The 27,456-nt window shown below is 22.3% G+C and overlaps 6 protein-coding genes across 6 annotated transcripts; 1 reads left to right on the top strand and 5 right to left on the bottom strand.

Moving 5' to 3' along the window:
- The first annotated feature begins 3,177 nt into the window (after positions 1-3,177).
- LOC128953361 (trypsin beta-like) lies at positions 3,178-5,035 on the top strand. Its single transcript, XM_054298845.1, has 3 exons — positions 3,178-3,471; positions 3,894-4,308; positions 4,880-5,035. Exons 1-3 carry the CDS (start codon positions 3,200-3,202, stop codon positions 5,033-5,035), a joined length of 843 nt encoding a protein of 280 aa, XP_054154820.1. The 5' UTR covers positions 3,178-3,199.
- A 661-nt stretch (positions 5,036-5,696) lies between these two features.
- On the bottom strand, positions 5,697-8,306 carry LOC128953360 (legumain-like). Its single transcript, XM_054298844.1, has 5 exons — positions 8,154-8,306; positions 7,879-8,073; positions 7,028-7,382; positions 5,930-6,477; positions 5,697-5,843 (listed from the first exon to the last, which is right to left on the bottom strand). Exons 1-5 carry the CDS (start codon positions 8,304-8,306, stop codon positions 5,697-5,699), a joined length of 1,398 nt encoding a protein of 465 aa, XP_054154819.1.
- A 1,168-nt stretch (positions 8,307-9,474) lies between these two features.
- On the bottom strand, positions 9,475-12,301 carry LOC128953314 (legumain-like). The gene is made up of 5 exons (XM_054298801.1): positions 12,149-12,301; positions 11,869-12,063; positions 10,819-11,173; positions 9,765-10,300; positions 9,475-9,675 (listed from the first exon to the last, which is right to left on the bottom strand). Exons 1-5 carry the CDS (start codon positions 12,299-12,301, stop codon positions 9,529-9,531), a joined length of 1,386 nt encoding a protein of 461 aa, XP_054154776.1. The 3' UTR covers positions 9,475-9,528.
- Positions 12,302-13,522: 1,221 nt separating this feature from the next.
- Positions 13,523-14,088, bottom strand: LOC128953315 (uncharacterized). The gene is made up of 2 exons (XM_054298802.1): positions 13,797-14,088; positions 13,523-13,709 (listed from the first exon to the last, which is right to left on the bottom strand). Exons 1-2 carry the CDS (start codon positions 14,052-14,054, stop codon positions 13,566-13,568), a joined length of 402 nt encoding a protein of 133 aa, XP_054154777.1. The 5' UTR covers positions 14,055-14,088; the 3' UTR covers positions 13,523-13,565.
- A 24-nt stretch (positions 14,089-14,112) lies between these two features.
- Positions 14,113-16,094, bottom strand: LOC128953359 (uncharacterized). The gene is made up of 5 exons (XM_054298843.1): positions 15,939-16,094; positions 15,652-15,846; positions 14,845-15,199; positions 14,164-14,311; positions 14,113-14,119 (listed from the first exon to the last, which is right to left on the bottom strand). Exons 1-5 carry the CDS (start codon positions 16,092-16,094, stop codon positions 14,113-14,115), a joined length of 861 nt encoding a protein of 286 aa, XP_054154818.1.
- A 1,197-nt stretch (positions 16,095-17,291) lies between these two features.
- On the bottom strand, positions 17,292-19,796 carry LOC128953313 (legumain-like). The gene is made up of 5 exons (XM_054298799.1): positions 19,606-19,796; positions 19,318-19,512; positions 18,628-18,982; positions 17,594-18,123; positions 17,292-17,493 (listed from the first exon to the last, which is right to left on the bottom strand). Exons 1-5 carry the CDS (start codon positions 19,756-19,758, stop codon positions 17,350-17,352), a joined length of 1,377 nt encoding a protein of 458 aa, XP_054154774.1. The 5' UTR covers positions 19,759-19,796; the 3' UTR covers positions 17,292-17,349.
- Between the last annotated feature and the right edge of the window lie 7,660 nt (positions 19,797-27,456).

The following is a 27,456-nucleotide window of genomic DNA, read 5'->3' as shown; positions in this document are numbered from 1 at the left end:
AATAGTATTATTATTATTAATATTATTAATAGTATTATTATTATTAATATTATTAATAGTATTATTATTATTAATATTATTAATAGTATTATTATTATTAATATTTATTAATTGATTTTGTTTATCACTAATTGTTGCCAATTGTTTTGTATTTGTTAAGCAATTAATAAATTTTATAACATTTATTATTATTATTAGTATTAATAAATTAGTTTGAAATTTATTATTATTAAACATTATTATTATTGATTTTGAATAATAGTTTACTAAAAAAATAATTATTAGTTAATAATTAATACAAAAATAAAAACGCATTTAATGTTGTTTATTAAAAACAATATTAATTTGATGAATATTTATAAAAATAATAAATTATTTGCTAATCAAATATGTTTTTTTTGTATAAAATTTAATTAAAATATTTGAAATATTTTGTTAGTCTATAAAGTAAATATTATTTAGATATACATTATATGATTTTTTTTATACAAATATATATATATATATTTGAAAAAAAAACATTTATTATTCAATATATATTTTAAGTAAACAAAAATTATAATATAATTAAATCAACATTTATTATAAATATTTAAAATAATAAAAGATATAATATAATAACCAACAAACTTTATTTGAATAACAAAAAAATTCTAATAAAATAAAAAATGTAACTATTTAATTAAAATATTTAGTAAATAGATAAAAATATAATTTATAAAATTGTTTTATTTAAAAAAAAAATTAGTTATATATTACACAAAAATTACCATTATTTAATTAAAAATTATTATTATTAAAATTTATAGAGTAGATTACAATAATTAATTTAGTAATTTTACTAAATTATTATTATTATTATTATTATTACTTAAATTAATCATTGTTTTTATATTTATAGAAAAATACACAAATAAATTAAAACTAGTAAATAAAATACAAAACTGTAACTATTTTATTACAATGATTATTAAATTGATAAATAATAAAATGATAAATTTATCTAACTACAAAAATTAATTTTATAAATAAATTTTTTAAAAAAAACTTTATATAATCTAATATTAATAACAAGTTAAAAAAAATTAAATTATTAAATTATAAAAATAGTAAAACCATAAATATTTGCTAAGTAATTAATATAATTCAAATAAATAATTTTTAATTATCTAGATTAAAATGTAATTTAACTATTTAAATTATTATTATATTAAAACAATAATTTTTAAATAAAAAATCTTTAAAAAATTTAAATATTATTTATAAAAAAACTGTACAAATAAATAAATATAATTATTATTTACATAAATAGTAATATTTATTTTTCTAAATATAGACATCAATTCTATGTCAGAAAAAAATTTATTTTTATTTACTATAAATATTTTTAAATATTTATTTAGTTAATTATAGTGAAAAATTAAATTGTAATTAATTATAAAAATTTTGTAAACAAAATTTTAAAAAACTGTAACTAGTAATTTAACATAATTATTAAATAGTTAAATTTATAATTTATAATTTTATAATATAGTCTCTCTATATCCTCTCCTTATTTATACTAATAAATTATTTATTATTATTATTTTTAAATATGAACTATTAATTATTATTAATATATATATATATATTATAAAATTAATTAATAATTTTACATTGTTTTGATATACTGTATATAGTATAGTTTAAAAAAAAAATATTTTAAAAATTATAAAATATTAAGTAAATATTATTTAAATTTATAATATTGATTTATACAGGTATCTAAATAATAATAATAATTAATATTAAAAATAACCACATAAAAAATAATTTTTTAAAAACAGTAACTATTTAATTAATAAATAATTATTAAATAAATAATAAGTAGTTTATAATCTAAATTATGTAGTTTGTAGTTTTAATCGACTAGTACTTAATATTATTATTATTTTTTTTTATTAAGTATTTTATAATTATAGCTTTATTCTAACAAAATTAAAATAATTAATATTATTATTATAATTTCAAAAAGTTAATTGAATAACTTATTAGATAAACTAGATAAATGGCTATATATATATATATATATATATATATATTTATTTATATATTAATTTTCGGCATATAAATATTTTTACAAAACAATAATTTTTTTTTTAATAATTAAATAATTAATTATAAAATAAACTTACATAAGTATAAATGTTTTTGAATTATTATATTATATAATATCTATATACTGTATTAACAATAATAGTTAACTGTATATGTAATTCAAATAAATAATTTTTTAAGTTTAATTAAACCTAGTTAGATATGTAATTCAAATATTTTATTATTATTATTATTATTAGACTTTATAAAAAAATTGTTATTATTTATATTATATTTTTTTTAAAATAAGATATAATCTGAATATTACTGATTATTATAATTATTTTATTGTAATTTTCTTAGAAAATAAAATAAAATAATTTATCAGTACTAAAAGTTAAAATAAAAAATTTTACAAAAATAAAATATGTGACACATTTTTTACAGTTTTTAAATGCAATTTTTATAATTAATTTATAACTATAATTACTATTGTCTAATAAAAGTTATTAAACCTATTATTAAGATAAAGTACTTAATGTTTTTTAAAAAAAATTAAAAAAATTTCTATAATGTTATAACTATATAATGTAATTTTTTAATCAAATATATAATTATAAAAATATTATTTTATATAATTTTTTTTAAAGATAAAATGTTTCAAACAAATACTAATAATAATAATAATACTAAAGTGCATATTGTACTTAATATTTAATAATAATAATAATAATAATAATAATAATAATAATAAAACTATCAACTAATAAATATTATTATTATATATCAAAAAAATTACATTCATTAATTATTATTATTATTTTATATAAATTAAAAAAAACATAAATATCCTAAAAAAAGTTTATAGCCAACAATAAAAAACAAAAATATTATCTATTTTACACAAACAAAAAAATTAAAAATTAAATAACACATACATTATATATATATATATGCTATAAAAAAAATCTATATATATATAAATTAGAAAAAAAATATTAAAAAAAACATAAAAACATATTTAACTACCTTAAAAATTAATGTGTTAATTATTTTAATTTATTATTTTAATTTAGTTAATAATTATTTATAATTATAAATAAAAACAACATAACTTGAAATTATGTTTAAATTTTTAACTAGTGCTGCACTAGTAGTAGTAGTAGTGGCCGTTAATCTGGCCAACTGTTCCCGTTTGTCGCCATTGTTCAGCCGTAATGCTGGTGGTGGTGTTGGTGGTGGTGGCCGTATAGTTGGTGGACGACCAGCTAAGTTAGGTGAGGCACCCTGGCAGATATCGTTGGTCAGTAAGGGCTGGTTCGGGTGGAGTCATATATGCGGCGGTTCGCTGGTCGGCAAGCGGTCAGTTGTAACGGCTGCCCATTGTGTTGACGGGTATGTAATTAAAAATAATTATTATTTACTTAATTTTAATCTAATATTATAATTTTAATAATTTAATTTTTTTTTATTAATAATTTAATATTTTAATTAATAATTCTATTATTATTATTATTATTATTATTATTATTATTAGTAGTAGTAGTAGTAGTAGTAGTAGTAGTAATAGTAATAGTAATAATAATAATAATAATCATAATTATAATAATAAAACTATGTATTTGTATTGTATTTTTTATACAGTTAAACAAATAAACATAAGTTACTAGTAATTTATTATTATTATTATTATTATTAATACTATTAAATTATATCATATATTTTCTATTATATTATTTAATTTTTATTATAAAAAAAACTATAATATAATATTCAATTAACAATACATAACCCTCTATCCCCTTAACCTACCCCAGTGCCCAGCCGACTACATTGCAAGTAAAATACGGTGGCTTGGATAGGACCCAACTGGCCGTTACCCAGTTGGTTACTGAAATCGTAATGCATCCCGACTGGGATACCAGTGCTATCGACTACGATTACGCTGTACTAACATTGGACGGTGATATCCAAACAAATGCGGATAGCGTACAAACTATTCAACTCATAGATCGGGCACCTGTATCGGGCGATGATAGGGCACAGTTGACCGGCTGGGGTAATACAGTCGGAGGTACCAGTAGTTCACCGGTTGACCTACAGTATGCCGAGTTCAGGGTAGTGGATAGGGAGACATGTCAACAACAATGGGACAGTACTTATCCGGAATATGGCCAGAAAATTACCGAACGTATTGTTTGTGCCGGTGCTCCGGCATCATCGGGTTGTCATGTATGTAGTATTTTCATAGTTATTATTATTATTATTATTAAAGACTAAAATATTAGTTTTTCAAAATTTTTCAATTTTTTTTAAATATCTAAAAATTTTTAACTATTAATTAATTATAACAATATTATAGTATACACTGTATGTATAGACAGTATAGACAGTATAGTGTATATAATACAGTGTATATATATATATATAAAATTAGCAAACAATTGATTTTTTTTAATATATATAGTATTATACATGTATATAAAATTTACAAAAAAAAAATAATTAATATTAGATTATAAGATTATATATTTGATATTAAAATTAATTAAATAATAATAATTATCATTATTTTAATAATCAACTAATTTTTAGTGTATTAAACAAACAAACAAAACAAACTTTAGATAATTAATTAATTAATTAATTTGTTAAGTTAAAAATATATACATATATATATACTATTTTTATAACATTTAAAATTTATTAATTTATTTTATTATTATTTAAACCCCTAACACCCTATATATATAACAACCCCCTCCGCCCTCTACCCCCACCCACCCCCTAACCAACCAAATAGGGTGATTCTGGCGGACCGTTTGTCATCGACCAGAAGTTGGCCGGTATTGTATCGTTTGGTTCACCTAAATGTTTACAGGATACTACTAAAATAGCATCTGGCTATGCTAATGTATACGATCAACTTGATTGGCTTAATAGCAAAATTGTCAATTAATTAATTAATTAATTAAGATTACTAAAAAAATAAATTTTTAATAAAAAATGATTGTTGTTATTGTTTTAAAAAAAAATCATATGTAATTGATAATATATTATATATTAGTAGTATTTTTATAGTATATATTAAATTAATATTATTAATACTATATAGAATATATATACTTTATAATTAATTCAATAAGATAAATTCAAAAATAAAAAACTTTTAATTAAAATATTTTATTGTTGTTATTATAGTATATAATACTATATATATACAGTGTATACCTTATAATTAATTAATTAAATAAATTTCTATATAGAAAATTATAATTACATATCAATTATGATAAAATAAATTGTTATATATATATTTATAAACAATTAAATTAAATATTAATCAATATTTATTTTTTTTCTAATTTTAATTAAATATTAATAAGTTTATATCGTGTAGCTTATTTAATTTTAAAATAATAGTTTTAATTATTTATTTATGCAGTTAAATGCAGTTGTTTTATTTATTATTATTATTATTATTATTATTTTATTTTTTATAAAAGTCAAAATATTTACAAAAATAAAACTGTAACTAATTAATTAAAACAGTTATAAATGAGTTTTATATTATAGTTTAGTGACTTTTTTTAATTAATTTTTTTTGAAATTTATTTATTTTAGATGATATGCTCGGGTTTACCGACAATAGTGTTAGTGGTCTCGCATTGACCGACCAATTGGTTCAATGCAATGGCCTGTTGTCTGGCCGTCAAGTGTTCACAGATATTGACAAATACGTTAAGTTTGCCCAAAACGTATGGATTCTGTATATATATATATATATAGGTATTGACACAAAAAAATTGATAATAATTTATATAACAATATAAGTGTAATTAATAACACAAACCTCAATAATATTGAAACATTTTGAGTGAAAAGTATCGACAAACTGTTGATAACAATCACCCGAACCCTCAGTCAACAACTCCTGGCGCTGATTAACCAATAGTTGACTGTCCAGACCAGTCAACTGTTCTAAATCGGTGGCAAACTCTAGAAAATGTTTGTCAACCAATTGACGACCCGTTAGTATCTGTTTTAATTGATCGACGGCCTGGAGTTTGTCCTCATTTGTCAACGATTGGACAATCGCTTTCTGAGCCATAGCTACGGTTACATCACGTAAGCTGACAATCTCCTCCACCTCCCGGTGCTCATCATCACTGTCTGTATTAACTTCACTCTTGAACTGTTTGGGTCCCTCATACTGTCCAATATCCTGTTTAGCAACGGTCAGATCGCCGTAGTGTTGGGCATTTTGATGCCATTTCTGGCCGGATTGCGGGTCGTGATAGTCTTCGGCAGTTTTGGTCTTAATATACTCGAACTGGTCGTCCAGTGATTCGGTTTGTTTTTCTTCAGTATTTTTAAGCCATTGCGATGCAAAATAACCAGCTATTTGTGTGGTTAGGTTATAACAGAGAGAGAGAGAGAGAGAGAGAGAGAGAGAGAGAGAGAGAGAGAGAGAGAGAGAGAGAGAGAGAGAGAGAGAGAGAACAATTGAATTAATTAAATATTGTTTTTTTTTTAAATTTTTGTGTAATTTTTAATTATTAAACTACTCATATAATAATAATAATAATAATAATAACTAAAATTAATTAGGTTAACGATTTTTAATTTAAAAATATTAATAATTAATATATGTTAGATTTTACCTATCTAATTTTACTTAATTTTTTTTCATAACTATTTCAACTTTAATTTATTAACTAAATTATATATATATAACAGAATTTAAATTAAAATAACTAATTATAGATTTATAATTATTAAATGACTATAATTTTAATTTACTTTTTTGTATACACCACTTATGATTACTAAAAACTAATAATAAATAATAATTATATATACTGTATATATATATATATATATAAATATTAATTAATTAATTTTTAATTAATTAATTACTTTATTTATTTAACTAAAAAAACTAACTAACCTGTATACTCTTTGTAAACTTTATCGTAACCCCAGGCCCAACTGGATTGGGTGGGTGTAGATGAGGTGACGGCATATACGTTGATATCTTGGGGTAGTAGTGTATTGAACATGGATCCCGATTCGCAGGCTTCCAAATAAAATACTAGTTTCTGGTATTTTTTGTTTGCATACATTTCCTTGAACGTGGCAATCAAATCTTTGGCATACATATAGCCGCCATGTGGAAATGCAACTAACTGATGGCCACCATGGTCCATAAAATAGACAAATACATTATCGTTGGGTCCCGATTCCAATACTTTTTTACCCTGCTGTTTTAGTGTTTCATCGCCACGTAATACACCTAAAAAGTTCTGGGTATACCATTGTATGGGTGGGTGGGTGGGATGGGTGGGTGGGTGGGATGGGTGGGTGAAAAATATTTTATAAATTTAGATAAAATTATTTGTAAAAATTTAACAAAAAAATGATTTTATGAATATTAATTTAAATAAAACTATAATATATATATATATATATATATATATATATTAGTTATTAATTTTAATTAATTGAAAACATAATTAAATGTTTTTAATTATGTAAATGTTTATATAATTAGTATACAGTATATACAATAAATATCAAATATTAAAACTATTTACTAGTATATTTTTTTTATGTTATATTACTATTTTAATTTTATTATTTTTTTTAAATGTACTAATTAGTAGTTTTATAAACTTGTAGGATATGTATGCAAATATATGTAGGTATAGTTTCCTAACAACAAAAAATTGTATAACAATCTACATATCAATACATATACACTAAATAAAAATAAAAATACGATTTTAAAAACAAACTTACTTTGGCTGTAACTTCCAGTCCAGTATAGTGTTTGGGTACACCATGATAGACATCGGGACCACCCGGGACATTGATAACTGTGCCCGGTTTAGGGTTAGATTTTTTCGTGGCCTGATTGTCCAAATGCATGACAATTATGTTTTCCTCGGGTACGCCACGAGCTTTGAACACTTGAAAGGCATGGTAGACATCGGCCTACCAAAAACAAATTAAAAATAAATTAATTAAAAATTTTAAGTTTATTTAGCATGCTAATTTTGTTGTTGTTTGCATACCTGGATAGACCAGTCCAGTGAGAAACCGTTACCACCGGCAGCCAAAAATGCCCAACTCGTACCATTGGCATTGACCGGCAACTCCGGGATATCAAAACGGAAAGCACTGGCAGCAGCCAAATAGCAAACCGATATAATCAATATAATTTTCATTATTATTATTATTATTATTTAGTAGTACTCTATTTAAAAAAAACTTTATAATATAATTTTTAATTAACTATTTCAATCAGTATTTATATTTATTTTTGTTGTTATCTATTAATATATATATATATATATATATATATATATATATATTTAATTTGTAAGAAAAATTTATTATTATTTTTTTATGCAATAATATTAAGCACATATTAATTAATATATATATTGAAGTGTTGACCGATTATTATTATTATTATTAGTACATTAGCTGACAATAGTATTATATATTGCAATATATATACTGTATATATATTGATAATTGAAATAATACAGTAGATATTGCAATGTTTTATTAGTTACTTAACTTTTAACCTAAACTTTTTTTATTATCAAATGTATTAATAATATCAGTATATCTATCATATGACTGAGCACTTGGAGGTCTAGGTTAGTCTAAAAGTTATTTATTATTATTACTGTATTGTATTAGTAGTATTAGCAAATAGGCATATGATTTTTTTTTAAATTATTAAAGTTATGATTAATTAATATATAATTTTTAAGTTTTTATTTTTATAAAAAAATATATATTATTATTATATTAGATTTTTTAGAAGTTTTATGTATTAAACAAAATTTTAGAAAACAATTTCAAAAAGTTATTAAACTAAATTTAAAAAAAAAATCAAAATTATAGATTAAAAAAAACAAATATTATCTAAAATATATATATATTTAAAATAATAGTTTTAAATAAGTGTATTAAAAGCATTTAATAGACGATTATTTTAGTTATTATTTTTAAAAAAATAGTTAATTATATATAATTTTTAATTTTTATGAAATGTTATGCTATGTATTTTTTTTAATTTTATTAATTAATTTTTTACAAATTAACAAAATATAAACTATATTTTCAATAATTAATAATAATAATATAAAATAACTATAAATATATTTAAGTTATTAGTTAAATCCTAAGCCGGTTAGTTATATTTAAACTATTTTGTAAAATAAATAATAATTATATTAAATAAATAAAAAATTATAATTCAATATAAATTATATAACAAAATATTTTTTAACAAATTTATTTATTTATTTATTTAGGTGTTAATTAATGTTTAATATTACAGTATATTAACTATGTATATAAATATATTAATATCTATATATGAATATACAGTATATATACAATTAGTTATTTATTTATCGATATTAACTATTTTTAGATGATATGCTCGGGTTTGCCGACAATAGTATTAGTGGTCTCGCATTGACCGACCAATTGGTGCAATGCAATGGCCAGTTGTCTGGCCGTCAAGTGTTCACAGATATTGACAAATACGTTAAGTTTGCCCAAAACGTATGGATTCTGTATATATAGGTATTGACACAAAAAAAAATAAAACAATTATTATCTAAAAAATATTTACTTTATATATATATATGAGAAACACAAACCTCGTTAATATTGAAACATTTTGAGTGAAAAGTATCGACAAACTGTTGATAACAATCACCCGAACCTTCGGTCAACAACTCCTGGCGCTGGTTAACCAATAGTTGACTGTCCAGACCAGTCAACTGTTCCAAATCGGTGGCAAACTCTTGAAAATGTTTGTCAATCAATTGACGACCGATCAGAATCTGTTCCAATTGTTCGACAGCTTGTAGTTTGTCTTCATTGGTCACGGATTGGACAATAGCTTTCTGAGCCATAGCTACCGGTACGTCACGGAAGCTGACAATCTCCTGGTGCTCATCACTGCCAGTATTGACTTCACTCTTGAACTGTTTGGGTCCCTCATACTGGCCAATATCCTGCTTAGCAACGGTCAGATCGCCGTAGTGTTGGGCATTTTGATGCCATTTCTGGCCAGATTGCGGGTCAGAGTAGTCTTTAGCTGTTTCGGTCTCAATATATTTGAACTGTTCATCCAGTGATTCGGTTTGTTTTTGTTCAGTATTTCTAAGCCAAGTGGCAGCAAAATAACCGGCTATTTGTTGATTAGGTAATTAATTAGAGAGAGAGAGAGAGAGAGAGAGAGAGAGAACCTCATATATAAATAAATTATTGATTTATAATGTTAGAAATTTTATTTTGGTAAAAGTAACCGGTATAATTTTTAATAATTTATATATTGGTTTGTTGTTGTTGTTGTTAATTTTATTTAATTATTAGTTGTTTAAATACTAATATTTAATTAGCTAATTATTATTAACTAATTATTGTTGTTGTTGTTTTGTAGCAAACATTTTTTAAATAACAAATAATAATTAATAATAATATTTATTTTTTTTAAATTATAAAAACTAACCGGTATACTCTAATTATAACTAACTATAACTAATTATAGATTATTATTATTATAATGTATATTAATTGACTATATATTTTTTTTGTATACACAAATTACTTAATTACTAAAACTATATAATTATATTTATAATAGTTGAACAATTAAAAAAATTATTAAGTAATTAATTTACACAAAAAAAAAACTAACTAACTAACCTGTATACTCTTTGTAAACTTTATCGTAACCCCAGGCCCAACTGGATTGGGTGGGTGTCGATGAGGTGACRGCATAGACATTGATATCCTCGGGTAGTAGTGTATTGAACATGGATCCCGATTCGCAGGCTTCCAAATAAAATACTAGTTTCTGGTATTTTTTGTTTGCATACATTTCCTTGAACGTAGCAATGAGATCCTTGGCATACATATAGCCGCCATGTGGAAAGGCAACCAACTGATGGCCACCATGGTCCATAAAATAGACAAATACATTATCCTCGGGTCCCGATTCCAATACTTTTTTACCCTGCTGTTTTAAGGTTTCATCGCCACGTAGTACACCTAAAAAGTTCTGGGTATACCATTTGGGTGAGTGAGTGGGTGAGTATTGGGTAGGATGGGTGGGTGAAAAAATATTTAATATATATATATATTAGAAAATTATTTGCAATAAGTTTTTTTTCTTGTATTTATGTATTAATTAATTTTATATAAAACTAATATATTATTATTATTATTATTATTATTATTATTAATTGAAAACAATTATATGTTTTTTAAATTTATAAGTAAATATTATTAGTACAGTATGTATAAAAAATATTTAAAGTTTTTTTATTTTATAATACTATTTGTATTTTATAATACTATTTTTATTTTATAATATTATTTTTATTTTATAATACTATTTGTATTTTATAATATTATTTTTATTTTATAATACTATTTGTATTTTATAATATTATTTTTATTTTGTAATACTATTTTTATTTTATAATACTATTTTTATTTTATAATACTATTTTTATTATATAATACTATTTTTATTTTATAATACTATTTTCATATTTTATTATTAGTTTTTAAATGTATTAATTAGTACTAGTTTTATAAACTAGTAGGATATGTATGTAAACAAATAGGTATAGTTTCCTAACAACAACAACAACAATATATATATATATATATATATATATATATATAACAGTTTAAATACATATACACACAAAAAATAAAAATAAAAAACAATTTCAAACAAACACTTACTTTGGCAGTAACTTCCAGTCCAGTATAGTGTTTGGGTACACCATGATAGACATCGGGACCACCCGGGACATTGATAACTGTGCCCGGTTTAGGGTTAGATTTTTTGTTGGCCTGATTGTCCAAATGCATGACAATTATGTTTTCCTCGGGTACGCCACGAGCTTTGAACACTTGAAAGGCATGGTAGACATCGGCCTACAAAAAACAAAAAATTTAAAATAAATTAATTTAAAATTTTTAAGTTTATTTAGCATGCTAATTTTTGTTGTTGTTTGCATACCTGGATAGACCAGTCCAATGAGAAACCGTTACCACCGGCAGCCAAAAATGCCCAACTCGTACCATTGGCATTGACCGGCAGCTCCGGGATATCAAAACGGTAGGCACTGGTAGCAGCCAAATAGCAAACCACCAAAATCAATATAATTTTCATTATTATTATTAGTATTATTATTTAGTAGTACTCTATTTAAACAAAAATATTTTATAATGTAATTTTTTAATTAACTTTTTTTCAATAAGTATTTATATTTATATTTGTTGTTATCTATTAATATATAGATATATAGATATAATTTGTAAGAAAAATTTATTATTAATATTTTTTATGCAATAATAATATTAAGCATATATTAATTAATATATATATATATATTGAAGTGTTGACCGATTATTATTATTATTATTATTATTATTATTATTAGTACATTAGCTGACAATAGTATTATATATTGCAATATATATATATTGATAATTGAAATAATACATATAGATATTGCAATGTTTTATTAGTTAATTAACTTTTAACCTAAACTTATAGTATATTATTTTTTTTTATTATCAAATCATATATTAATATCAGTCTATCATATGACTGGAGCACTTGGAGGTCTAGGTTAGTCTAAAAGTCTAATTTATTATTATTACTGTATTGTATTAGTAGTAACTTATTAGCAAATAAGCACATGATTTATATATAGTTTAAAGTTATCATTAAATAATATATATATATATATATAATTTTTAAGTTTTTATTTTTTTATTAAAAAAATACTTACAATTATAATTTTAATAATTTTTTTAATAGTTACTGTATAAATTACAGTATAATCTAAAAAATTTTTAGCAAACAATTTCAAAAAAGTTAATAAATTTATTTTTTTAAAAAACAAAAATTATAAATAAAAAAAACAAATGTAAACTTTACAAAATATATAATTAAAAAAATAGTTTTAAATAAGTGTATTAAAGCATTTAATAGACAATTATTTTAGTTATTAGTTAAAAAAAATATTTAGTTATATTTAATTTTTATAAATTTTGATTTTTTTTGTAATGTATAGTTAAAAATTTAATTAATTAGTTTAATATAAACTATTTTTCCAATATTTAATAATAATAAAAAAATAACAATAAATTTATTTAAATTATTAGTTATTAAATCCTAAGCCGATTAGTTATATTTAAACTATTTTGTAAAATTAATAATAATTATATTAAAAATAATAATAATTATATTAAATGAATAAAAAATTAAAATTCTATAAATTATATAACAAAATATTTTTTTTAAATTATTTATTTATTTATTTAGGTGTTAATTAATGTTTAACATTACAGTATATTAACAATGTATATAAATATAGTAATATATATGAATATACAGTATATATACAATTATTTATTTATTTAATTTTTTAGATGATATGCTCGGGTTTGCCTACAATATTAGTGGTCTCGCATTGACCGACCAATTGGTTCAATGCAATGGCCTGTTGTCTGGCCGTCAAGTGTTCACAGATATTGACAAATACGTTAAGTTTGCCCAAAACGTATGGATTCTATATATATAGGTATTGACACAAAATAAAACCAATTATTATTAAAACAATAAAAAAATTTTTTTTCTATATATGAGAAACACAAACCTCGTTAATATTGAAACACTTTGAGTGAAAAGTATCGACAAATTGTTGATAACAATCACCCGAACCCTCAGTCAACAACTCCTGGCGTTGGTTAACCAATAGTTGACTGTCCAGACCAGTCAACTGTTCCAAATCGGTGGCAAACTCTACGAAATGTTTGTCAACTAATTGACGACCGATCAGAATCTGTTCCAATTGTTCGACGGCTTGGAGTTTGTCATCATTGGTCACGGATTGGACAACGGCTTTCTGAGCCATAGCTACCGGTACATCACGTAAGCTGACAATCTCCTGCTCCACCTCCCGGTGCTCATCATCATTGCCTGTATTAACAGTCGCCGATTTGAACTGTTTGGGTCCCTCATACTGGCCAATATCCTGCTTAGCAACGGTCAGATCGCCGTAGTGTTGGGCATTTTGATGCCATTTCTGGCCGGATTGCGGGTCGTGATAGTCTTCGGCAGTTTTGGTCTTAATATACTCGAACTGGTCGTCCAGTGATTCGGTTTGTTTTTCTTCAGTATTTTTAAGCCATTGCGATGCAAAATAACCGGCTATTTGTGTGATTAGGTTATAGGAGAGAGAGAGAGAGAGAGAGAGAGAGAGAGAGWGAGWGAAAAAACAATTGTATTAATTATATTTTATTTTTTTTGTGTAAATTTTTAATTATTAAACTAACTAATGATATAATAATAATAATTTTTTTAATTTTTAAATTTATATTAATAATTAATATATCATAATTGTTTTATCTATCTAATTTTACTTGKAYATTTTWTTTTTCGGTAACAATTAAAACATTAATATATTAACTTTTAATTCAAATTTAAGTAACTAATTTAAGTATATAATTATAATAATAATAATTATTATTAATTGACTATAATTTTAAATTTGTTTTTGTTAACACCAATTATGATTATTAAAACTATAATAATAAATAATAATTTTAAATAAAAATTACTAATTATAATTATTTAATTAAGTTATTTTTAATTAATTAATTAATTACGATATATATTTAATTAAAAAAAACTAACTAACTAACCTGTATACTCTTTGTAAACTTTATCGTAACCCCAGGCCCAACTGGATTGGGTGGGTGTCGATGAGGTGACGGCATATACGTTGATATCCTGGGGTAGTAGTGTATTGAACATGGATCCCGATTCGCAGGCTTCCAAATAAAATACTAGTTTATTGTATTTCCGATCGGTATGCATAGCCTTCAATGTGGCAATCAAATCTTTGGCATACATATAGCCGCCATGTGGAAAGGCAACCAACTGATGGCCACCATGGTCCATAAAATAGACAAATACATTATCCTCGGGTCCCGATTCCAATACTTTTTTACCCTGCTGTTTTAAGGTTTCATCACCACGTAGTACAGCTAAAAAGTTCTATGATAAACCACCAAGGTACAATAAAATTAAATAAGTATTTTTGTAATTTTTCTATAAATTAGGTTCAACGTTATTGAAATGAATATTTTTTTTAGAAAAAATAAATAAATAATTATATAATAATAGATATTTTTAGTTATAAATAAAAGTAATACAGCCAAAAAAAAAGTTCTATTTATATATCACCAAGGTACAATAAAATATTTAATATTAATAATATATAACTATAAATAGTTTTGGTTTTTAATTATAATATTAATTCTATTAATAAATATGATAGTATTAATTAAAAAAATACTTATGGATAGATTTTTCAAATATAATTTTTTTTAAATATAAAATTATTATTATACTATTTTTAATGGCAATAGAAATGTGTACTACTATGGGTTAGCTAATTAAAAAAATTAATTATTAATTATAACACCTATGGCCGGGTATTAGCTTACTTTGGCAGTAACTTCCAGACCGGTATAGTGTTTGGGTACACCATGATAGACATCGGGACCACCCGGGACATTGATAACTGTGCCCGGTTTAGGGTTGGATTTTTTCGTTGCCTGATTGTCCAAATGCATGACAATTATGTTTTCCTCGGGTACGCCACGAGCTTTGAACACTTGAAAGGCATGGTAGACATCGGCCTACAAAAAACAAAAAATAAAAATAAATTTTCAAAAATTAAATTTTCAAGTTTTATTTTTAGCATGCTAAAATTTTTTTTATGAGCACATACCTGGATAGCCCAGTCCAATGAGAAACCGTTACCACCGGCAGCCAAAAATGCCCAACTCGTACCATTGGCATTGACCGGCAGCTCCGGGATATCAAAACGGWARGCACTGGCARCAGCAGCCAAATAGCAAACCGATAAAATCAATATAGTTTTCATTWTTGTTTTAYTWGTTGTTTAATAAAAWAAACTAATAATTAATTTYYWACTAATACACTGAGTATTTATATATTTTCAACAAACAATAGAAAATATATATTATTTATTTAATTTCTTTWWTTAAAAAAATGTTAAAAAACTTTTTWTTAGATAAAATACATTTTGTTGGTTATCTATCGMTAATTTCTAAGAAATTCAATATTATTATTGTATTATTGTATTAATTTTTCATGTAATATTTCTATATTRAAAAATTATCAAGCTACTTATTATTATTATTATTATTATTATTATTAAGGTTATTAAGTTTACAAAATTATTTGCTAATAATTGTAATAATMTATTGATTTAAAAATAAAAAATAGTWTTAACCGATTATATTATTATTATTATTACATTTACWGACATTGAAAATTTGCAATAATWATAATAATAATAATAATAAATTGTTTCAAACTAWTTAATTAGCTAAACAAACTAWACWAKCAATCAGTATAGTTAAGCACCTGGAGGTCTAKCACATCTAGGTTAGTCTAATAATTAAAAAAAAATAGTTATTAAGTTTAGTTAGTTAGTAGACACATGTGATTTTTTATAACCGATATTATTGGGATATTAATTAATTAAATACAACCAATTATTTTATATTTAAAAATGTTATTTAATAATTAAGTTATAAATAAATAATWAAAAATATATACAAATATCATTAAAAATTTTTTAATAATATTATTAGATGTTATWATTATAAATATATTATTTAGATTAATTAAAATCTTAACTTAAATTAAAACACATAAATAGTAATTAGATTTATTTTAAATTAGTAATAAAATAACTATAATTTTTTTATATATTATCATTGATTTTTMATTTTTATAATAATWATTAAGTTAATATATATATATAGTAAAAAAATTTGACTTAWAATTTTGATATAATGATYTTTTAAAAAAAATAACTAAAAAATATCTTAATTATTWATTATTATTTATTAAATTACAAAAAAACATTAWTAAAATTATTAWCTATTTTAAAAAATATAAATATTTAATTTATTTTTACAAAATTAAAATAATATTTATTTAAAATATGGATTTTAATCAAATWKTATTTTTAAAATTAATTTATTTTTTCAGATGTTAATCAATGTTTTTTACAGTTTTTATAAAGTATATTAATTAATATATATATTGAATATATATATATGAATATACAGTATATATACAATTAGTTATTTATTTTATTAACTATTTTAGATGATATGCTCGGGTTTGCCGACAATATTAGTGGTCTCGCATTGACCGACCAATTGGTTCAATGCAATGGYCTGTTGTCTGGCCGTCAAGTGTTCACAGATATTGACAAATACGTTAAGTTTGCCCAAAACGTATGGATTCTGTATATATATATAGTATTGAGAGACAAAATAAAACAATTATTATCTAAAAAATATTTACTTTATGTATATATATATATATATATATGAACACACAAACCTCGTTAATATTGAAACACTTTGAGTGGAAAGTGTCGACAAACTGTTGATAACAATCACCCGAACCTTCACTGAGCAACTCCTGGCGTTGGTTAACCAATAGTTGACTGTCCAGACCAGTCAACTGTTCCAAATCGGTAGCTAACTGTTCAAAATGTTTGTCAACCAACTGACGACCGATCAGAATCTGTTCCAATTGTTCGACAGCTTGGAGTTTGTCTTCATTGGTCACGGATTGGACAATAGCTTTCTGAGCCATAGCTACCGGTACGTCACGGAAGCTGACAATCTCCTGGTGCTCATCACTGTTAACAGCCGACTTGAACTCTTTGGGTCCCTCATACTGGCCAATATCGGCCTTAGCAACGGTCAGATCGCCGTATTGTTCGGCATTTTGATGCCATTTCTGGCCAGATTGCGGGTCAGAGTAGTCTTTAGCTGTTTCGGTCTTAATATAAGTAAACTGATCGTCCAATGACTCGGTTTTCTTTGATTCAGTATTTTTAAGCCATTGTGAGGCAAAATAACCGGCTATTTATTGGATAATATAACAGAAAAATTAATAATTAATTAGTAATTAATTAGTATTTATTAAATTAATTAATTATTTTTTCAATAACTAACTAATAAATATGAAAAAATTTAATAATAATAAATCTATTTACTATCTTATTATACTTTAACTATAGATTATTTAATATAATTTACTATTAATATTAGAAAATATTAGATTTTTCTAAAAAAAATTAATTAATTAATAAAAAATTTAGTAATAATAAATCTATTTACTATCTAACTATACTTTTAATTATAAATTATTTAATTTAATTTACTATAAATATTATAAAATATTATTATTATTTTTAATAAAAAAATAACTTAATAATAATTTTTAAATAAAATTATTATATTTGTTTGTTTGTTTTTTATGTTAACTAATTAACTAATTATAATTTATTATAAACTTATTTATTTGGTTATATTTAAATTAATTTTTATATATATATATATAGTATATAATTAGTATATACTAACCGGTATATTCTTTATAGGTTTTATCGTAACCCCAGGCCCAGCTGTTTTGGGTGGGTTGGGATGAGGTGACGGCATAYACGTTGATATCTTGGGGTAGTAGTGTATTGAACATGGATCCCGATTCGCAGGCTTCCAAATAAAATACCAATTTATTGAATTTTTTWTCGGTATGCATAGCCTTGAGTGTGGCAATCAAATCTTTGGCATACATATAGCCGCCATGTGGAAAGGCAACCAACTGATGGCCACCATGGTCCATAAAATAGACAAATACATTATCATTGGGTCCCGATTCCAATACTTTTTTACYCTGCTGTTTTAGGGTTTCATCGCCACGTAGTACAGCTAAAAAGTTCTATGACATACCAAGGTAAAATAAAAATAAATATATTTTTTTAATAATTTATAAATAATTTAAATAATAAAACTAATTATAACAATAGATATTTTTTATAATAATAATAAAAAAAAGTATCCTGAATAATTCTAAAAACATTATAATTATTATATAAATAAACAAATGTATTTATATTAAATTAAATTATATAATTATTTTAAATAACTAGTTATTGTACTATTACTAGAGGTATTTAAAAAAAATTTCCTAATTTATTATTATTTATTTATTAATTTATTTATTAATTTATTTATTAACAATGTGTTGAAACAAAAAAACAAACAAACACTTACTTTGGCAGTAACTTCCTGACCGGTATAGTGTTTGGGTACACCATGATAGACATCGGGACCACCCGGGACATTGATAACTGTGCCCGGTTTAGGGTTAGATTTTTTCGTGGCCTGATTGTCCAAATGCATGACAATTATGTTTTCCTCGGGTACGCCACGGGCTTTGAATATTTGAAAGGCATGGTAGACATCGGCCTACAAATTATAAAATTAATTAAAATTAATTAAAATTAATTTAAAATTTTTTTAAAGTTTATATTTAGCATGCTAATTTTTTTTTTTGCATACCTGGATAGCCCAGTCTAGAGAGAAACCGTTACCACCGGCAGCCAAAAATGCCCAACTCGTACCATTGGCATTGACCGGCAGCTCCGGGATATCAAAACGGAAAGCACTGGCAGCAGCCAAATAGCAAACCGATAAAATCAATATAGTTTTCATTTTGTATTAGTTTTTTTTWAACTACTAATTAATTTTCAACTAATACGCTAAGTATTTATACATTTATTTTTCTTTTCAATTGTTGTTGAAAAATATATCTAAYTTTTAGATACAATATTGTTATCTATTGATTAATTWCTAAGAAATTCAATTATTTTATTTTATTATTTATTTTTTTAATGCAATATTTCTAATAATAATTAACTTATATTAAAGGTTATTAATAATAATTAAAWAAWTTTATAATACTATTTATTTGTAATAAYAATAATAATAATAATAATAATCACTTGTAATAATCACACATTTTTTTATAACCGATTATTAGTACACTTATATTATATTAGGACAGTTGACAAATTAATATATAAAATAATTGCAATAATAATAAATTGCACTATGTACATTTTTATTTAATTAACTTACTTTAGAAATTTTATCATATTGTTTTATTTTTTTTTATTAAGCATATATCAATATAGCACCTGGAGGTCTAGGTTAGTTATTAAAATTTAAAATAACATAAAATAACAAACATTGATTATGATATGATATTATAAACTATGTGGTATATATGATTAGGACATATGATACAATAAGTACTATATACTATGACTATATTGAATATCTAAACAGGGTTATAATCAATTAAAATAAAAAAACTTAATTACTATGATATCATATAAAATATAATTTTTTTTTATTGATATCTAATAATTATTGATTAATCATATGACTTATTATTAGTTAGTTAGTGTTAGCTATAGTAGTATTAATATGTATATATATATATATATATATAGAGAGAGAGAGAGAGAGAGAGAGCACCTGTTATAATAGTACTTACCAGTATTGGCAGTGACACAAAAAATGTTTGTATAATACAAACACCCATTTGACTGTATAATACATGACCAGTTTGAGTTACAATAATATAAATTTATGGCCACATAGTATAATAATAAATTTATAATAAATATAGATTTAATATTATTTATTTATTTTTTTTTTTGTATATTGTATTTCCATTTTTTTTTATTTTTAAATTATAATAATTATTAGATAACTTAGAAATAATAATAAATTATAATAAAAAATAAATTGTATGCATTTTCTAGCAATTATATTTTTTTACTTAAATATTTTTAAGTAATTTTTTGTTAACATAGTGTATATATTAGTTTTATAATTTGTTGAATACATCCAATACTGTATTATACAATGTAAAAATTTTTAAAAAAAATGTATTTTTCCAACCCTGGCATTTATTATACTTGAGATAATAACCTGATCACACACACACACACACACACACACTACACACAACACACACACACACACACACACTATTGTCAGCTTATGTATGTAATAATTTTTTTTAGCTAGCTAGTTGATTTTTATTTGATTAAATGTGCCCACTTTTTAGGTTCATATTATTTTTTAAAAAAAAATATATTATTGCACATGAACTTGACATTTATATCAACAAATATATTAAATAAATATTTTTATTAAAACATTTTACATTTTTTTTCATTATCTAAAACATTAATTTTATTATTATTTTTTCAAAAAATAAAAATATTTTATATGTTTTTGTTGTTGTACATATTTTCTTATTTAATTAAATGTAAASTRAAATTAAATTTACAAATATTTATTTTTCTATTTACAAAGTTTCTACAATRTATGTTTAAAATTTAAAATGTTTTTTTTAAATAATTAAWTTATCTTTAATTAAAGTTTTTATTTTAATTAATTAAWTTAATTAATTTTAATTACTATTAGTATTATAATAATTATATTTTTTATTCAAAAATATTAAATAAAAACTAATATAATAATATTTAATCAAAAATATATATCTTATATTTTAGATAATAATAATATTAAATAATATAACTGTATAAAAATAAAATTAAATAAAAATTATAAAAATAAAAAAAATAATTTTATTATTAAATTATAAAATCAAATTTATTAAAAAATATAATAAAACAATAATTATTAAACAATATTATTCATATAAAGTAATATTAATTAAAATTATAACATAAATAATTAATTAATATAAAAATATTTATTAATATAAAAATATTTATTATAATTAATTATGAAATGTATTATAGAAATTAATTAATTTACAAATATCACATTAATAAAATAAAGTTACCTGGGATATATTTTTAAAACAAATTTGATAGATGGCGCCATAATAACAACTATACTAGTTATATATATATATACAGTATTATTTTTAGATAAGATTATATATTTTAAATTAGTTAAAAATTAAATTTAATTAATTTTTAAATAGGAAAAAAATMTATTAATTTGTACTATAATATATATATTTTTACAACAACAAAAATCTAACATTATCAAAACATYAAAATAACAAACAAAATAATAATAATAATAATATAATAAATAATATTATATAAATTCATAGAAACAAATACAATACAACAAAAATATATTCAAATACATTATATATTTTAAATACTATATAATTTATATAAATTWTRTATATATATATATTATATATTTATATATAATATATATAATAAATATATTATTTTTGTATATCTTTTTGTAAAAATATATATATATAGATAATGGTGTTATTATTAWATCATATAATAATAATATTATTATTATTATAGTTATTGTYTATTGTAAATAAGTGCAACAATTTTTGTTGTTKTTGAATATTATTAGTTTAAAATTATAATTTGAAAAATCAGTTTAAACAAAATAGAAACAATTTATTTTAGTAAATTCAAAAAAATAAAATATCTATCAATTATTAKGTAACGCTTGTCATTCAAAAATCATAAACTAAATCATATATATATATAAATGTATATTAAAATAAACTAAAAAAAACATATATACAGTATATATATAATGCGTTGATTTTGACGTTAATTTTTAGCTATTAAACGCTAATATTATATATTATTATATATTGTATRTTGTTGTAGTGTAGTTATACATAGTTATACACTGTATAGTACTGTATATAACTTTAAAGTGTATATAATTTTTTTGTTATCAATTGTACATTTATTTTACGCTTTTCAATCAGCTTATTATCATTGTATGTGGCATTTAGTTTATAAATTTTATGTATGTATGTGTATGTATGTGTGTGTATGTATGTGTGTGTGTGTGTGTATGTATGTGTGTGTGTGTGTATGTRTGTGTGTGTGTGTGTGTGTGTGTGTGTGTATGTATGTGTGTGTGTGTGTGTGTGTGTGTGTGTGTGTGTGTGTGTGTATGTGTGTGTGTGTGTGTGTGTGTGTGTGTGTGTGTATATCTATGTATGTATGTGTGTGTGTGTGTATTATATATGTGTGAATATTTCAATAATGCTATTTTATTATTATTATTATTATTATTTTTTAGCACATTATTATACAATATTATATACAGTATATACCTGTATATAAACTGTATTATAGATATACTACAATAAATACTATATTATTTTTTTTAAATACTATCCTATTTTGTATATACAGTACTATATCTACTATACCACCGGTGCTTTGGGCACCTATAGTAATGAACCTTTATATTTAGTTTTATTTTATTTTTATTTTTAAAAAAGGTGTTTCCATATACACMTAAACTAACTAAATACTAGTCTATTAACAATAGTAAACACACACTGTATTTATACGTGTATTAACTATACAAACAAATAATAATAATAATAATAATACTGATCTCATAGTCTATCTATTATTAGATTAAAAAAAATATTTAAAGTTTTTATTTAAGATATAAATTACTACTTATTTTGTTTGATTGTTTGTGTTTTAATTGTAGTTATATTATGTTTTTGTTTAGATTAACTGTAATTATATTAATGAATATATATATATATAGTATTAATTAAGTGAATTAGTAATTGGGATGTACTGTATATACAGTATATATGATATATACAGTAGAAAAATATTACATTAAAAAAATAAATATAAGATTTTTGTTTCAAATAAAAATGTATAATTTTAAACAAATAGTTATTGTCGACTAAAAACATAAGTTTTTTTATTTTATTTAAAAAAACTATTAGTCAAACAAACAAAAAACAGTAAAAACATTTTAGGCTATTGTAAAAATATTATTAGATTTTATAATAAAAATAATAATTAACAAAATCAACAAATACTAAATTATAATAAAATTATTGCAGCATTTTTATTTATAGATAACAATTTAAAGTTAATTGTAAAAATACAGTATTATTATTATTAATATATGAAATTAATTAGAAAATATTTATTTTTTATTATAGCATATCTAATACAATAACAACAACAACAACAATACAGATAGTGATAGAGAGAGAGAGAGAGAGAGAGAGAGAGAGAGAGAGAGAGAGAGAGAGAGATATAGAGAGAGAGAGAGAGATATAGAGAGAGAATATATATATAAACTTGAAATTTACTAAACTATTAATGTATATAATAATACTACTAATAATAATACTACTAATAATAATACTGTAATAACTAATAAATATTTTTTAGTTTAACACAACAAAACATGTTAAGTAAACACCCATTAGTTTACACACACACATAAAAATTAACAGCAAATAAATGATTACTTAGCAAAAACTAATTATATGGCAATTGATTAAAACTAGCGATACATTTCATTATACATATACTATATATATATATATATATAATATACAGTATATTATATAATATATCCCATCACTTATTAATACTACAATATACGGTAATATTGTTTATTATTATTATTATTTAAGTTATAATATATACAGTATGTGTGTGTATTTGTTAACACTAAGGGGGGGGAATGAGGGTGGGGGACACCATAGGTATTTCACCATTAAAATTAATATAYTRTATATATATATATACACACATAATATTACACTATTATTATTATTAACACAACTAAAACCTAATAATTATAAATATAATAATAATAATAATAATGAATAACAAAACAAACAACAACAAAACTTTTTATTAACAAACTATTTAATGCTTTAMCMAAAAAAAAACTAACAAACAAAACAATATCATATATTTTGTATATGTTTTTTTTTGCGGATACATTATCTCCTAAAATCTCTATAATAATAATAATAATAATGTAATCTTTATGATTGTGTGTGTGTTTAATAATAAATAAAAAAACTAATGTAAATAAATAGATAATAATTAGTTGTGTGTGTATTTATGTRTGTATGTATGTATGTATGTATGTATGTATGTATGTATGTATGTATGTATGTATGTATGTATGTATGTATGTATGTATGTATGTATGTATGTATGTATGTATGTATGTATGTATGTATGTATGTATGTATGTATGTGTGTGTGTGTGTGTGTGTGTGTGTGTGTGTGTGTGTGTGTGTGTGTGTGTGTGTGTGTGTGTGTGTGTGTGTGTGTGTGTGTGTGTGTGTGTGTGTGTGTGTGTGTGTGTGTGTGTGTGTGTGTGTGTGTGTGTGTGTGTGTGTGTGTGTGTGTGTGTGTGTGTSTGTTATTACATTTATATAGTGTTCAAAACTTAACTTTAAAAATAACTAATTGATGTTTAAAAAAATTGTTGTTTTTTGTTAAATACCAACTAATAATTGGTAAATCGTGTATATCTTTAAACAAAAAAACTTATGTATATATTGTAAATTATATCCAAAATTGTTTGAGAAAAAAAAACCACAGATAAAGTAAACTAAAGTATATATTTATATCAGTTTTTATACCGGTGCTAACTATATGCTAACTATCCCCTCCTATTACGGTCCCTTTACTTATATCTAAAGTAAACTATAGGCTATTATTATATACAATATATACTGTATATATCCAACTAATAAAATATAAATTACTTGTATTTTGTTGTTGTTGTAGTTGGCATATAAAAAATTAAACTAAATATTAAATAATTAATTAAATATATTATTATTATAATTTTTAGCAATACTGTATAATTAATATTTATTGTAATTATAATAGTATACTAATAATAATTATTATTATTTAATATTTATTTTTAATTAATTAATGTATAATATTTTTTAATATAGTGTATTATAAAACAAACAAACAAACAAAATAAATGTTAATTATATTTATAGATATTGTTGATAATTATAATATTATTGTTGTTTTTTCATTTTATTATTTGTTTATTATTATTAATAATTTAATTTAAATAGCATATACCTAAATAATAATTATAACATTTAAAAAAATATATAAAAAAAATATATAAAAAAATATTAATATTAATGCATTATTATTATTATTTTGTTAAAAAAAAGTATATATATATATATATATATAGTTAACCTAATTTTACAATAAATATTTAGTTAAATATCATAACTAAAAACTGCATAATAATAATCATCATCAAAAAATTAAAATATTAATTAAATATTAATTATGCAAAAAAAAACAAACAAATATAAAACAAATTAAACAAATATTTTCAAATAAAAATTTGTTTAGCAATAATACTAATACTAATCGTAACATTAGTTCATCAATTATAATGAGATTTTTATTTATTTACTATTATTATTACAATATTATTGATAGGACTGTTTAGTAATTATGTTTTTTTTTGTTGGTGTTGTTAGCACTGGGATATAGAAAACTACAAATTTTATTTTTTTGAAGGAGATTTCATTATACAGTATATATCAATATATATATATACTTAATAATATAATGAATATATTTTGTAGATATAGTTAAGTTGAGAAAAATGGATCTTAAATACTGATAAAAGGCCTGTCAATGAGCTTATTGAGAGAGAGAGAGAGAGAGAGAGAGAGAGAGAGAGAGAGAGAGAGAGAGAGAGAGAGAGAGAGAGAGAGAGAGAGAGAGAGAGAGAGAGAGTCATGATTAGGGAATGGGAGGCTAAAAAAAGCACTGGTATGTCATGTCATGTACAGTACTTATAATATATATAAWGAGAGAGAKARAGAGAGARAGAGAGAGAGAAAGAAGAAAAAAACTAATTAAAGCAATGAATAATTRTCTAAATGTTTATGAATGGGTGTATATTAAGTGAAAAGCTATCTGAGCTCTCTCTCTCTCTCTCTCTCTCTCTCTCTCTCTCTCTCTCTCTCTCTCTCTCTCTCTCTGGCTATCTGTGCCCTCTCACTCACTCACTCACTCTTATCCATAAGATATGTGTGACTAATATCGTTAAATATATTGTAATATATATTATATTATATATAAAAAGTTATATATATATATATACATGAAAACAAATGAGCCACTCGTCGACTTATAACTTGAAAATTAGCTATTTATGAGTGAGAGAGAGAGAGAGAGAGAGAGAGAGAGAGAGAGAGAGAGAGAGAGCTATATAGTTAGGTAAAGTGACCTCTCTCTCTCTCTCTCTCTCTATGAGGATAAGGTATGGGGGGATTAGTTGGTTGGTTTGGTGAAGAGGGGAGGGGAAGGACTGGGAGGCTATCAGTTTGTTTAGTGTTGTATTTTGCTGTCATGCAGAGAGTCTAATGAAATGTGTATTTAAAATGATGTATAGATTAGTAAAAAGAAAGAAAGAGAGAGAGAGAGAGAGAGAGAGAGAGAGAGAGAGAGAGAGAGAGAGAGAGAGAGAGAGAGAGAGAGAGAGAGAGAGAGAGAGAGAGCATACCATTGATATGTTAGGTATTTA

This window comes from Oppia nitens, unplaced genomic scaffold (assembly GCF_028296485.1).
Source record: "Oppia nitens isolate AA-2021 unplaced genomic scaffold, nextdenovo-longstitch-racon4-pilon3 scaffold21_pilon_pilon_pilon, whole genome shotgun sequence".
Classification (NCBI taxonomy): Eukaryota; Metazoa; Arthropoda; class Arachnida; order Sarcoptiformes; family Oppiidae; genus Oppia; species Oppia nitens.
This window is presented reverse-complemented; position numbering and strand designations above follow the sequence as displayed.

Coding starts and splice junctions, on each gene's coding strand:
- LOC128953315 (XM_054298802.1), bottom strand. CDS start 14,054: ATGGCTCAGAAAGCCGTTGTCCAATCCGTGACCAATGATGACAAACTC. Junction 13,710..13,796: donor AGTGTTTCAATATTAACGAG/GTTTGTGTTTCT, acceptor CTATATATATAG/AATCCATACGTTTTGGGCAA.
- LOC128953360 (XM_054298844.1), bottom strand. CDS start 8,306: ATGAAAATTATATTGATTATATCGGTTTGCTATTTGGCTGCTGCCAGT. Junction 7,383..7,878: donor GACTGGAAGTTACAGCCAAA/GTAAGTTTGTTT, acceptor TGGTATACCCAG/AACTTTTTAGGTGTATTACG. Junction 6,478..7,027: donor AGTTTACAAAGAGTATACAG/GTTAGTTAGTTT, acceptor CCACACAAATAG/CTGGTTATTTTGCATCGCAA.
- LOC128953361 (XM_054298845.1), top strand. CDS start 3,200: ATGTTTAAATTTTTAACTAGTGCTGCACTAGTAGTAGTAGTAGTGGCC. Junction 3,472..3,893: donor GCTGCCCATTGTGTTGACGG/GTATGTAATTAA, acceptor AACCTACCCCAG/TGCCCAGCCGACTACATTGC. Junction 4,309..4,879: donor CGGCATCATCGGGTTGTCAT/GTATGTAGTATT, acceptor CCAACCAAATAG/GGTGATTCTGGCGGACCGTT.